The sequence below is a fragment of the Papio anubis genome, chromosome 4 (assembly GCF_008728515.1).
Source record: "Papio anubis isolate 15944 chromosome 4, Panubis1.0, whole genome shotgun sequence".
Classification (NCBI taxonomy): domain Eukaryota; kingdom Metazoa; phylum Chordata; class Mammalia; order Primates; family Cercopithecidae; genus Papio; species Papio anubis.
Window position 1 is genome coordinate 174,770,134 of NC_044979.1, and position 14,562 is coordinate 174,784,695.

General features: G+C 39.0%; 1 protein-coding gene across 2 annotated transcripts in view; it reads right to left on the reverse strand.

Moving 5' to 3' along the window:
• Positions 1-14,562, reverse strand: part of BRWD1 (bromodomain and WD repeat domain containing 1) — a 134,498-nt gene that overhangs the window by 82,970 nt on the left and 36,966 nt on the right. The window contains 10 exon segments of one of the 2 annotated variants that reach the window (NM_001169085.1): positions 4,098-4,232; positions 4,472-4,622; positions 8,618-8,634; positions 8,637-8,640; positions 8,643-8,709; positions 8,712-8,724; positions 8,726-8,727; positions 10,731-10,773; positions 11,820-11,920; positions 13,346-13,416. In NM_001169085.1, the coding sequence (NP_001162556.1) occupies positions 4,098-4,232; positions 4,472-4,622; positions 8,618-8,634; positions 8,637-8,640; positions 8,643-8,709; positions 8,712-8,724; positions 8,726-8,727; positions 10,731-10,773; positions 11,820-11,920; positions 13,346-13,416 (604 nt within the window). 2 annotated transcript variants of the gene reach the window in all.

Genomic DNA, 14,562 nt, shown 5'->3' on the forward strand with positions numbered 1-14,562 from the left:
ACTAAACGTTGTGTGTTCTGTGTTGGAAAAATGAGACATCTGCTCAGCAAGTGCCAGAACAAACTCACGTCCACACCCAAATAAGTCACTGCTTGAATAGTGATACCTCACTATTGCTGCGCATGAATGGATGCCAATTATCGAACGTGGAAAAAATAAAGTTACTCGGATATTCAGAGGATTGCTGAATAAGATGTGCATATTAATTCATATTCTCTTAACATAAAAAGGAGGCCGGGCGCGGTGGCTCAAGCCTGTAATCCCAGCACTTTGGGAGGCCGAGGCGGGTGGATCACAAGGTCAGGAGATCGAGATCATCCTGGCTAACATGGTGAAACCCCATCTCTACTAAAAATACAAAAAACTAGCCGGGCGTGGTGGCGGGCACCTGTAGTCCCAGCTACTCAGAGGCTGAGGCGGGAGAATGGCGTGAACCCGGGAGGTGGAGCTTGCAGTGAGCCGAGATCGCGCCACTGCACTCCAGCCTGGGCCACACAGCGAGACTCCGTCTCAAAAAAAAAAAAAAAAAGGAAAAAATTGTGTTTCTGTATATATATATTTTTTTCCTCCAACTGATCATTAAAACATAGGAACACAGATTCATCCACATGGTCCTTCCAGGAGCCACCTGTGCCACAGCACAACCTGCGCCTGTGTACCACTTTGCATCCCTGGCCTGGGACCGTCAGTCAGTTAAAGCAGACACTGGTGGAGAGGGAGTGGCAAAATCTCAAAGCTGGCAAGCTGAAGATGGTGGCAGCAACTCTTCCCGTCGTACACGTGGACTTAACTGCACCAAAAGAATACTTGCTGAGATGAAAGTTTTCTCAAGTGGGCAAACCTATTTAAGCAGAGCAAGGAAAACGGGGATTCACTTGTAATTTGAAGCGTCCTATACAATGATTCCTGACAAAATGCAACCTGCAACTGTGTCTGGAGAAAAATGTCACATTAAAGTTTATTATGTATTCATGAAATATTGTTGCTATTAGTAACTGACAACTCTATTTAGTTTATCTAGAATTAGGAATTATGAGCCTCTCAGCTGAGCAGTAAGGAAATGTCAATAAACAAGGCCAATGTTCGCTATGCAACTGGAAAGATTATTGTTGCCCACGTAAAGTTTTCTCAGATTATTCTTTGGCATAGAATTTTTCCGCTAATATTCTGCTTAAAGCCTAAATTAATGTAGTTTTTGTTTTGAGGAGTTAAATTCAGGATGTAATATTAGTTCTGAGTTTCAAAGGATAGTTAAGGTAATAGATGTTATCCTATGGATTTTAAAACGATAGAAAAATTGTCCGAGAATGCTTAGTTCTTTTTCCAATAATTTGAACACACAGAAACAGAGCTTTCAGAGATGCCTAATCGTGTATTTGTACTTTGGTCATACTATTTGAAATGTTTTAGAATGCATTTAATCAAAGGTCTAAGAACCTGAGACTCAAAGGTCTAAGAATTCATCAACAGGATGCTACTACACTGCATCTAAAATACATTACACAGGCCAGGCACAGTGGCTCACGCCTGTCATCCCAGCACTTTGGAAGGCCAAGGCAGGCAATCACAAGATCAGGAGATTGAGACCATCCTGGCTAACACGGTGAAATCCCATCTCTACTGAAAATACAAAAACAAAATGAGCAGGGCGTGGTGGCAGGCACCCGTAATCCCAGCTACTCAGGAAGTTGAGGTGAGAGAATAGCATGAACCCGGCAGGCGGAGCCTGCAGTAAGCTGAGATCGCGCCACTGCACTCCAGCCTGGGTGACAGAGCGAGACTCTGTCTCAAAAAAAAAAAAAAGTACACTTTGAATTGTAACTCAGTATAAGCTGAAGAGTAAACTCACAAAATGTCTCACACATATAAAGCCTTAAAAATGCTAAAACCCTTTTACACAATAATTCCTTCAGAATTTATCTCAGGGAAATAATCATGTACAAGGCTATTCAAAGTGTCATACATATTTTAGAAACCACTTAAGTACTCAACAATAGAAATTGTGTAAAAGTTAACTTTCTTCTGAGACAGGATGAATTTATACTCAAAAATACATCCAAAAATTCTTTAAAAGTAAAAATTTCAAAAAAAGATTTTTACATGAAATAAGATTACAAAACTACGTGCAAGCACATTTACCCATGTAACCAACCTGCACATCCTGCACATAGCAGGTAGCCCCTGAACTTAAAAGTTGGAGGAGAAAAAAAAAATACCACTGTACGCAAAGATGCCAACTAATAAATATGGAAGGAATGATGCCACTGGAAAATCTTCAATGGATCCAATATTTGTGGGTAAAAATTTAATAAGAAACAGGTTATTTAGATTAGTCTCAAAAGAGCTAGTAAAAAAATTAGTTCAATAATTATATTGGGAGGCCAAGGCAGGTGATCACCTGAAGTCAGGAGTTCAAGACCAGCCTGGCCAACATGGTGAAACCTTGTCTCTACTAAAAATACAAAAAATTAGCTGGGTGTGGTGGCAGGTGCCTGTAATCCCAGCTACTCGGGAGGCTGAGGCAGGAGAATCGCTTGAACCCAGGAGGTGGAGGTTGCAGTGAGCCCAGATCACACCACTGCACTCCAGCCTGGGGAACAAGCAGAACTCCATCTCCAAAAAAAAAAAAAACAGAAAATTATCACCATAATAAGGGGACAAATAAACACCACGTGCCTCCTAACATGATTCATGAAGGACACAATATCATTTATGTTTTACTTCATTTAAAAAACTGTAACAATCTAATCATGAAAAAATATCAGACAAAACTGAGGACACTCTGTAATAATACTTGCTAATATTCAACAAAAGTTAAAGGCCAATAAAGAGGAAAAACAAAAAAGGCTGAGAGGGGCCTGATGATAATTAAAGAAAACTAGAGGCCGGGCGCAGTGGCTCACGTCTGTAATCCCAGCACTTTGGGAGGCCAAGGCGGGCAGATCAAGAAGTCAGGAGATCAAGACCATCCTGGCTAACACAGTGAAACCCCGTCTCTACTAAAAAATACAAAAAAATTAGCCAGGCGTGGTGGTGGGTGCCTGTAGTTCCAGCTACTTGAGAGGCTAAGGCAGGAGAATGGCGTGAACCCGGGAGGCAGAGCTTGCAGTGAGCTGAGATCGCGCCACTGCACTCCAGCCTGGGCGATAGAGCGAGACTCCGTCTCAAAAAGAAAAAAAATAGAAAAGAAAAGAAAAAAAAGAAAACTAGAAAGATACAACCACTTAAACACAATGCATGAGCTTGAACTGGATTCTGGTCCACGGAGCAAAATTTATCTAAAAAGATGTTACTGAGACAACACAAAAAAATTTGAATATAGACCTGACTAGATAATGCTATTTTATAAATGTTAAATTTCCTGATTAGTAACTATAATTATGATTAAGTGAAGAAGTTCTAAAAACATACAGTAGTATCCTCATTTGGTTCTAGAATACACGTATGCAAACTTTTTTTCTATTTTTTTTTTTAAAGAATATACCTGTGCAAAAAGAAAAAGGTTAGGAAAATCTAATAATGTTTTATTTCTAGATCAACCATCTTGGGAGTTTTCTTTTTTAAGAGAGTGTCTCACTACATTGCCCAGGCTGGTGTTGAACTCCTAGGCTCAAGCAATCCTCCTGCCTCAGCCTCCCAAAGTGCTGGAAGTTCAGAGTCACCACACCCAGCCCAGGGTTACTAAAAATCCAGTAATCAAATACTGTAATATTTGGTTAATATTGAATATTAATAATGTCATTTTATTATTTTATGTTACCACTTTTATATTTCTATTCGTTATCAAATATTTCAATAAATTCAAGTAGTGAAAAAGTTTTTATAATTGCCATAATTTTACCAATTTAAACACATACAGGCACACAAAATGCTGAACAAGTAACTTAAAAATGTCTCCCTCATATAAATCAGTCATACAGAGAATTTCACGTATGTATGTATATACATGTAACTGTCAAATATTTAGCAGGCTTTGAATATGCTGATTTGTAAAAACACACTGCCAAAACAAGCAGATCAATTTCTGGCTAAGCCTTGTAACCCAAACACTCTAAACAAATTCAAGCATGTATCAAGGTACATCTCACTTCACTTACCATATTAAAATAATGTTTCATCTTGGTACCTTTTGTAATATCCCATATAAATATGCTGCCATCGTGTCCTGCAGATAACATAATTCTGGAATCAAAGGGATGCGTCTCCAGAACAAATACTTCATCAGCATGTCCCTTTAACAAAATCGTAACATTAAGGAGGGTTTACAAGTTACAACTTGAAAATTTAAAAATACATACTGTTACAGCATATACTTTTAAAATTGTATTAGACAATAATTTATAATTATAAAAATTTCTAATCATTTCATAGTTTACATGAAAGAAACTTGTTCAGTATATTTTTATAGCTTAAAAATTAAAATCATAGTTCAAAAAATCTTATTTGTTACACTGTACCAGAAACTACCTACCAGTAAGTTATGAAGCAGTTGTCCAGTGTAAGAATTCCACACTTTGAGGACGTGATCATTCACAGCTGTGACAACAATGCTATCATTCTGATTCCAAGCTATCATTGTTACTTTAGGTTTCATAAACCTTTCCTCTTCCGAAGATAAATCCCTAACAAAAAAATACACAACATGTAAACTTATTTAGATGGTCGGCTATACAATGTATACAATCCTTCATCAATACAAAAATAAAGAAATCCAACCCATGTGCCTATCTCGTCAACCCTACAGTGAGTTCATCACAACTGACCCAGAACAGATTTTCTAGAAACAGTTTAGGGCAAAACCTGAAGAAGGGATAATTTAGAAATAGTACAGAGACTGAATAAGCGCAGATTTTAGGACACCACTACTGCTTATGAAAGCAATGCTTTTTCTCCCTATTTCTTTCCTATTATTTCCTTCCTCTGAATACAAATCTATTGCTAACACTTACTTTCAACTGTTTCTCTCCATAGAAGACAAAAAAATTTTAGGAACACAAAAATAAGTTAACTCATATTCATATCCCCAATGTTTAGAAAAATAACTGACACACAGACGTTCAATCTGAACTGCAAATGGGACTATTCTCATCTTTTTTTTTTTTTTTTTTTTTTTTTTTGAGACGGAGTCTCACTGTGTCTCCCAGGCTAGAGTGCAGTGGCCCGATCTCGGCTCACTGCAAGCTCCGCCCCCCGGGTTCACGCCATTCTCCCGCCTCAGCCTCCCAAGTAGCTGGGACTAAAGGTGCCCGCTACCGCGCCCGGCTAGTTTTTTGTATTTTTAGTAGAGACGGGGTTTCACCATGTTAGCCAGGATAGTCTCGATCTCCTGACCTTGTGATCCACCCGCCTCGGCCTCCCAAAGTGCTGGGATTACAGGCTTGAGCCACCGCGCCCGGCCTATTCTCATCTCTTTATACAACTTTCCTACAGTCTACTCCTATAGGCCCCTTGGCAAGAATGGTCTTGGATACACATGCCTGGAATGTTTTTCATCCTTTATAAAAGTGTTATGGAGGGCCAGGAGCAGTGGCTCACGACTATAATCCCAGCATCTTGGGAGACCAAGGCAGGCAAATCACGAGATCAGCAGTTTGAGATCAGCCTGGCCAACATGGTGAAATCCCATCTCTACTAAAAATACAAAAATCAGCCTGGTGTGGTAGTACACACTTGTATTCCCAGCTACTCAGAAGGCTGAGGCAGGAGAATCGTTTGAACCTGGGAGGCAGAGTCTGCAGTGAGCCAAGACCGCACCATTGCACCCAGCCTGGGTGACAGAGCAAGACTAGGTCTCAAAAAAAAAAAAGCTATATGCAAAGGGTCTCTGTATTATAGCAGTCAACAGTGAGGTAGGGAAGGCCTAAAGGTACTGAAATAATAGAATATGTTTTAAGAAATTACAAGCATCAGCCAGGCACGGTGGCTCACGCCTGTAATCCCAGCATTTTGAGAGGCCGAAGCAGGCGGGTAATGAGGTCAGGAGATCGAGACCATCCTGGCTGACACGGTGAAACCCCATCTCTACTAAAAATACGAAAACAAAAAACAAAAACAAAATTAGCCAGGCGTGGTGGCAGGCGCCTGTAGTCCCAACTACTAGGGAGGCTGAGGCAGGAGGATGGCGTGAACCCAGGAGGTGGAGCTTACAGTGAGCCAAGATTGCACCACTGCACTCCTGCCTGGGTGACAGAGCAAGACTCTGTCTCAAAAAAAAAAAAAAAAATACAAGCATCTAACATGTTTTAATTAACAAAGGCCGGGCACAGTGGCTCATCATGCCTGTAATCCCAGCACTTCTGAGAGGCCAAGGTGGGCAGATCACTTGAGGTCAGGAGTTCCAGACCAACCTGGTCAACAGGGTGAAATCATGCCTCTACAAAAAGTACAAAAATTAGCTGGGCGTAGTGACGGGTGCCCGTAATCCCAGCTACCCAGGAGGCTGAGGCAGGAGAATCGCTTGATCCCGGGAGGCTGAGCTTACAATGAGCTGAGATCGTGCCACTCCGTCTCAAAAAAAAAAAAACAAAAAAAGAAAAGAATACAGCTATAAAAATATGAGTGCTATAAAACAGCTATCTACGTAACTACAAAAGAAAACACACACAGAAGAGAGAATAATTCTAACTAGATTGATTGGTGTTGAGGGTAGAATAATATTAAGAAGTAAAATGGAGGCCGGGCACAGCGGCTTACGCCTGTAATCCCAGCACGTTGGGAGGTCAAGGTGAGTGGATCACGAGGTCAGGAGATTGAGACCATCCTGGCTAACATAGTGAAATCCCGTCTCTACTAAAAATACAAAAAAAATTAGCCGGGCGTGTGGCAGGCGCCTGGAGTCCCAGCTACTCGGGAAGCTGAGGCAGGAGAATGGAGTGAATCCAAGAGGCAGAGCTTGCAGTGAGCCCAGATCGCACCACTCCCGACAGAGCGAGACTCTGTCTCCAAAAAAAAAAAAAAAAAAAAAGTAAAGTGGAATAAAGGCAAAGACTCCATTCTTCACTTTAAGCTAAAAGGCTTTCGAATTAATAACTTAGGTTTTTTGTTTTGTTTTTTTTTTTTTTGAGGCGGCGTCCAGCTCTGTCACCCAGGCTGGGGTGTAGTGGCTCCATCTGGGCTCACTGCAACCTCTGTGTCCTAGGTTCAAGTGATTCTCCTGCTTTAGCCTCCCGAGTAGCTGGGATTACAGGCACATGCCACCATCTCCAGCTAATTTTTGTATTTTTTTTTAGTAGAGGCAGGGTTTCACCATGTTGGCCAGGCTGGTCTCGATATCCTGACCTCAGGCGATCTGCCTGCCTCAGCCTCCCAAAGTGGTAGGAATACAGGCGTGAGCCACCACGCCCAGCCACAAATTAATAACTTTGAATTTACTAACAGGTATGTTGCATTTCATCAAGTTGATATGCCAATATTAAAACACTAAAATAAACAGATCAATCAATTCCTACATACAAAAGACTCTTGTTTTTCAAGATTTGAAAACAAGAAAACTTAAAATGAGAAGATATTTTCTCATGAAGAAAATTACAGGAAAAGTCCCCTTCATGGATGGAGTGTGTCAGCAAGAAAACTAAACAGTTTTCAGTCTCATTTAAAAATTTTCATTCCAGTTTTGACACTGATGTTTCTATTTTGCTTAATAAAACAATAATAGGTGAAATTGATTTTAAATTATCTTCACCCCCATTCCCTTTCATTATTTCAACTAATCAAGGATTGACAGTACTCACTTTCATACTGAGATGTAACATTGTCATATATAAAATTTTTTAATTTGTTTATAAACAAGGGTTATCAAATTTCCAGTATATATACTTTTCATTCTCCATCACAGATAATTCCACAAAAATAAGATCAAATTTATCTTGAAAATGCAATACAATTCTTTGAGCTACAGCAGAGAATATAAGTCAATTTCTATTAAAAACAAAGCATTTGGAAGGCAGAGGTGAGAGGATCACTTGAGCCCAGGAGTTTGAGACCAGCCTGAATAATAGTCACTACAAAAAAATAAACATAAAAATTAGCCAGGCGTGATGGCTCATGCTCATAGTCCCAAATACTCGGAAGGCTGAGAAGGGGGTACTGCTTGAGGCCAGGATGTCAAGGCTGAAGTGAGGCACGAGCATACCGCTGCACTCCAGCTTGGGCGACACAGTGAGACCCTGTCTCAGAAAAAAAAAAAATTTTTAATAGAAATAAAGCAGACATGATTTCCAAAAGACAAAATGTGGAAACATTTCTCAGAAAAACTGGTATGAAAAAGTGCAAAGTTAAAATTAGGAAACAAATTCTAAAGTAAAATCCATGACTTTTACTTTTAGACAGAGTCTCACTCTGTCGCCCAGGCTGGAGCTCAATTTTTTTTTTAACCTTAACAATAAAGTATGTTTGCTTACCCTATTTCCCAGCCTTGGCTCTAAGTTGCTTTTAAAATTTTTCAAAAATGCTATCCATAGAAAAGTACAATTTCCACTCTTAATGTACTTGAGTCAATTTTATCTTTTTTACTTGTGGAAGCTTTTAAATGCAACACCTAAGAAGGTGGTCAATGCTCTGAGCAACAGAAAAAGTACATGTTATTCTTTGCTACACAATGTAACAGATCTCAACTTACCCTGAATGTATTCTAGTTCAGCCTAATATCCAATAAAATGCTCCTCCATTCTAACTGCTCAAATCTCCAAATCCGTGCTGTTCCGTCTCTGCAAAATAACCACTGAGAGACACACTTAAAGACATGCAGAGACAGAGATCTTACTATATTCACACACTTTCCAACAAGGTCTACAATTAAAATCACATGCAAAAAAAGAATGTAATGTAGCTGTCCTGACAACAGGACAATCCACAGGTGTTAATTCAAAAGACAGGTATTTAGAGCATATCTGGATAGGAAAAAAAATTTGGTTTTCTATGATTTGCCTGGCCCTATGAAATTAAAACACACCTCAAACTCAATCAATAGCTTTTCAAACAGATTTAAGTTTTGAGAATACAATGTATAAGAATGCTGAGAAGAGGCCGGGCGCAGTCGCTCACGTCTGTAGTCCCAGCACCATGGGAGGCCAAGGTGGGTTGATCACAAGGTCAGGAGTTCGAGACCAGTCCGACCAACATGGTGAAACCCCATCTCTACTAAAAATACAAAAATTAGCCAGGCGTGGTGGTGTGTGCCTGTAATCCCAGCTACTCAGGAGGCTGAGGCAGGAGAATCGCTTGAACCCAGGAGGCAGATGTTGCAGTACAGTGAGCCGAGGTCACGCCACTGTACTCCAGCCTAGGCAACGGAGTTAGACTCCATCTCAAAAAAAAAAAAAAAAAAAAAAAAAATGCCACGAAGAAAAAAAAACAGAAAAAAGTTTTGAAGAATAGGAAAATAAGGGCAATAGCTCCATTTTAAACACCTTATTTGTTAATTCAAATTAATTCATGTTGGACACTGTGTAAAAATAAATCAATCTATTAACAAATTAAGTTCTCGGCCGGGCGCGGTGGCTCAAGCCTGTAATCCCAGCACTTTGGGAGGCCGAGATGGGCGGATCACGAGGTCAGGAGATCGAGACCATCCTGGCTAACACGGTGAAACCCCGTCTCTACTAAGAAATACAAAAAATAGCCGGGCGAGGTGGCGGGCGCCTGTAGTCCCAGCTACTCGGGAGGCTGAGGCCGGAGAATGGCGTGAACCCGGGAGGCGGAGCTTGCAGTGAGCTGAGATCCGGCCACTGCACTCTAGCCTGGGCTACAGAGCGAGACTCCGTCTCAAAAAAAAAAAAAAAAACAAATTAAGTTCTCAACAATTACAGTTTAGCAAAGGTACCTGACACATAATGGAGGCAAAGGAGGAGGATACGATTTAAGTAATAATTTCTTTGCAGGATATAATCACAGTGGTTTCTTAGAAACTACCCAAACAAGAAATTTCATGATCCTTACACGTTATTTTTTCAGTAAATCAGACATCCAGCCAAAGAAAAACTACTTTTGGTCACTAGAAGCTGGCAGAAACTACAATTCTAAAAACTTACATTTCATGTGTTTCTCCCCCAACCCCTACCCTAGACACTTTTCATTCAATTAATATATTTACTAACAAATATCTGCAATATACAAAGTGACAGTGACTCTAGCTAATTATATATCATTTCAAAATTTCTGAGATTTCAGATGTTCTGACTACAGAAAAATGCTAAGTATGTGAAGTGGCAGAGATGTTTATTGGCTTGATTTAATCATCACACAATGTAAACATACATTAAAACACCACAGTACAGTTGCTCCATAAACATAGACAATTAGTCAACTAAAAATAAAAAATAATGGCCGAGCGTGGTGGCTCACGCCTGTAATCCCAGCACTTTGGAAGGCCGAGGCGGGCGGATCACCTGAAGTCGGGAGTTCAAGACCAGCCTGACAAACATGGAGAAACCCCATCTCTACTAAAAATACAAAGTTAGCCAGGCACGGTGGCAGGCACCTGTAATCCCAGCTACTCAGGAGGCTGAAGCAGAAGAATAACTTGAACCCGGGCGGCAGAAGTTGCGGTGAGCTGAGATCATGCCATTGCACTCCAGCCCGGGCAACGAGAGTGAAACTCTGTCTCGAAAAAACAAAATAAAAAATCATAATATAAAGGCAAAAAATATATGCAAAATGACAGGTTAGCTACACTAATACGTAGCACATTGTAATTTGCCTAATAACACACACACATATACAAACACACACTTACCGATCACCATTGTTACAAAATTGGATACTATCTACTTTATCCTAAAGGAGGGAAAAGGAGAAATACAAAAATGATCATCTACATGGTTTGCGAATTTGAAAAAAATGAAGTTTTATGCTAGAAGCCTATTTGCTTTAACAAGCAAAATATGTACTTGTGTTGCTTAGCCCCATCATTCAACATGTTTTATAATTTTAAGTGAAGACTACAAATCTAACAAGACTACTAAAATACAGCTTTCATTTGAAAGAAAGGCACATCTAACAGGAAAAAAAGCCTTGCTTCTAAACTTACAGCATTATTTATAATTACAACTGTTTAAAATTACTTATATGGAAGTGAAATGTGTGTAAAGTGCTCAAAATATTGGCTTTACAGTAGCTAAAAACAAGGCATTTTCAATTGTACACAAAAATTGTTGTTTTAAGTTATTTAAATCTGTATTTAACAAATAATCTCTGGATGTGGACTGGCTTTCCCAAAAGCTTCAAACAAAAGATGACCTTACCCTGACCAGTACTTCAGAACACTGACAGTTTTCTATCTTACTATACATTAATAAAACCACATTCTTATTTCATGGGCTTGGTTAGATAAATAGGCCCACTTAAAACTAACCCACCCAGATCAACTGTCATAATCAAGATTTTGAACATAAAGCTAAAATAACCACTGTAAAATATCAGGCCTCTCAAGAGCTAATCTGAGTTGCCAGTGACATACCTCCCTTTAAATATAATTCCTTGTATGCTTAATTTAAAATTAGAATAGAATTAACAAAAACTATATTGTACCTAGACATTTTCATTTTTATAAATATACAAACATCTCTTTAACAATATTTTAACTGTCAAATATAATTCAAAAATTTAAAAGATAACATTCACAAGCAATGACTTATCTCAGAAATGCAACTATGATTTAATATTTTAAAACTTAATACCATCAAAAAGTTATAAATGACAGTTCATTTGTTCAACAGAAGAAAAAATTAAAAATAAAAGTAGAGCCAATAGCAATGCCCCTTAGCAATAAGAGGAATAGTATTAACAATTAATCTAAAGGATTCTAAAACGTGGATGCTTACGGTGTGGCTTTCAAGTTCTGCGATTTTTTCGGGTGCTTCAAAACCCAAAAAATACATTCTGATTACATGATCAGTACTACCTGTGGCTAAAAACATACCACCTGAAACAAAAATGGTAAAGTTTAAACATCCAGTTTATAACAAATACCTGAACAAATCAAATTTCTATATTAAAATATAAAAAGAAAAGATCATTTACTCTAAAACTAAGTGTATCTCAACAGTTGCATTTCTAACTCACAATATAGAGCTTATAAAACTGTATTTGTAGCTTTAAAAAACAAAATTAATTCAATCAATCTGGAAACATTCACAATCTCCTCCTGTTTTGTGTTTTTTTTTTTGTTTTTTTTTTTGAGACAGAGTCTTGCTCTGTCGCCCAGGCTGGAGCTCAACGGTGTGATCTCAGCTCACTGCAACCTCTACCTCCCGGGTTCAAGTAATTCTACTACCTCAGCCTGCTAAGTAGCTGGGACTACAGGTGCACACCAACACGCCCAGTTAATTTTTTGTATTTTTAGTAGAGATGGGGTCTCACCATGTCGGTCAGGATGGTCTCAAACTCCTGACCTCAGGTGATCCACCCGCCTCAGCCTCCCAAAGTGTTGGGATTACAGGTGTGAGCCAGCTGGTGGGGCAGGGAACACGGTCTCAGTCTGTCGCCCAGGCTAGAGTGCAGTAGTGCGATGATGGCTCACTGCAGCCTCAACCTCCTGGAACCAAGCAATACTCCCACCTAGTCTCCTGAGTAGCTGGGACCACAGGTGTGTGCACCATGCCCAGGTCATTTTGTTTTTGTTTTTGTTTTTTTTTAAGAGATGTGTTCTCACTGTGTTGCCAGGGCTGGGTTCAAATTCCTGGGCTGAAGCAATCCTCCCATCTCAGCCTCCCAAAGGACTGGGATTACAGGCATTGAGTCACTGTGCCCGGCCTCCCCATCTGTATTATTAAGGGTGGCAATATAATGCCAATTAAGCACCAGTGCTCTAAAAATATTTTTAAGAAAAGAAGTTCTGCTTTCTAAACAATTTTACATACCTAACCCTAGCTTGTTCAAGTTTTCAGATTTTATGAGGGAAAAGTCTTTGACCTATCCTAAAAAAGAAAAAAGCTACCACACAAGTTCACTGTACAAAAAATGAAAAAGAATAATTTCACCAAGATATGTGTGGGAAATAAATTTAAACTATCAAACATACACAGTTTAGCCTGTTCGAAGAAAATCACAAGTTTAGATTATCATACACATAGGACAGGCATAGGAATCACTTGTGTAGACACCTCAAGCCTCTCTTTTACCAGACATCTCTTATATCACTGATTACTACCAGAAATCAGACAAAGGCAGAATAGAGGACTGGAAGAACAAGGCTAACAAAATGAACATCATAAATTGAACCTAACAAAATAAACATCAGAAGTCATTTACCACGTATCTAATAAAAGTTCTTAGCAATAAAGTGGTCATTTAATAAATGTTTTAAAAAAAAAAAAAAAACTAAGAAAAAATGTGAAGAAGTTCTTACCAACACTAAAAGAAGAACAAAGCATTTGAACGCCTGGCCTAGGCTTTTCAGTGAACTTCAGGGGACGTGGGCTTTAAAAGAAGAAGATGGTGCTTTAAGATAGATTATTTTACCACATTAACACAGTTTAAAATATTGGTTTTAATCTAGCATATTTAAATATTATAATTTTTTAAGAGACAGGGTCTCGCCATGTTGCCCAGACTAGACACAAACTCTTGGGCTCAAGGGACCCTCCAGCCTCAGCCTCCCTAGTGGCTGGGAACCACAGACACACAACACCCAGCTACAGTCTTATTTCTATAATACCTTATTGTATACCAAATATTTCCACATATTTCCGTGTATTTTTACAAAATATAAAAAGATCAAATTAATCATATTTCCTTTAACCTAATACACCCAAAATATCAACATATAATGCAAATTAATAAAATTACAAGATACTTTCATATTCTTTCGTATTAACTCTTTGAAATTTTCCAGTGTGTATTTGAGACTCAAAATACATCTCAATTTGACAACTCATTTTTTAACAAAAATATTTTATCTTTATTTGGATTTCCCAAAATTTGTTGAAAATTTCACATATTCAAGTTATTGAAGACACACTTAATAATTTTCTAATAGACCAGGCGTGATGGTTCACGCCTGTGATCCCAGTACTTTGGGAGCCCAAGGCAGGTGGATCACCTGAGGTCAGGAGTTTGAGACTAGCCTGGCCAGCCTGGTGAAACTCTGACTCTACTAAAAATACAAAAAATTAGCTGGGCGTGCTGGCGGGCGCCTGTAATCCCAGCTACTTGGGAGGCTGAGACAGGAGAATCACTCGAACCCAGGAGGCAGAGGTTGCAGTGAGCCGAGATCGCGCCATCGCACTTCAGCCTGGGTGACAGAGCGAGACTCTGTGTCAAAAAACAAAAAAAGAAAAAAAAAGGAAAAAAAAAGTTTTCTAACACATTAATCAATTATAAGTTTTAAATTTAAATTATCAATTCAGTTCCTCAATTGCACTAACCACATTTTAAAGTGTTCAATGACCATATGTGGCTAGTGACTACTGTATTAGACAGCAGAGGTATACAACACAGGTCTTATGACTCTCAAATGTTCCTGCCTGAATTTCCAATTATACACCTATTTTTTTTAATGCCTTACTTTGTCTTTACAAAAATGTGCTAAGATAGAAAAGCTATGCTTCTTTTACAAATCCAGCT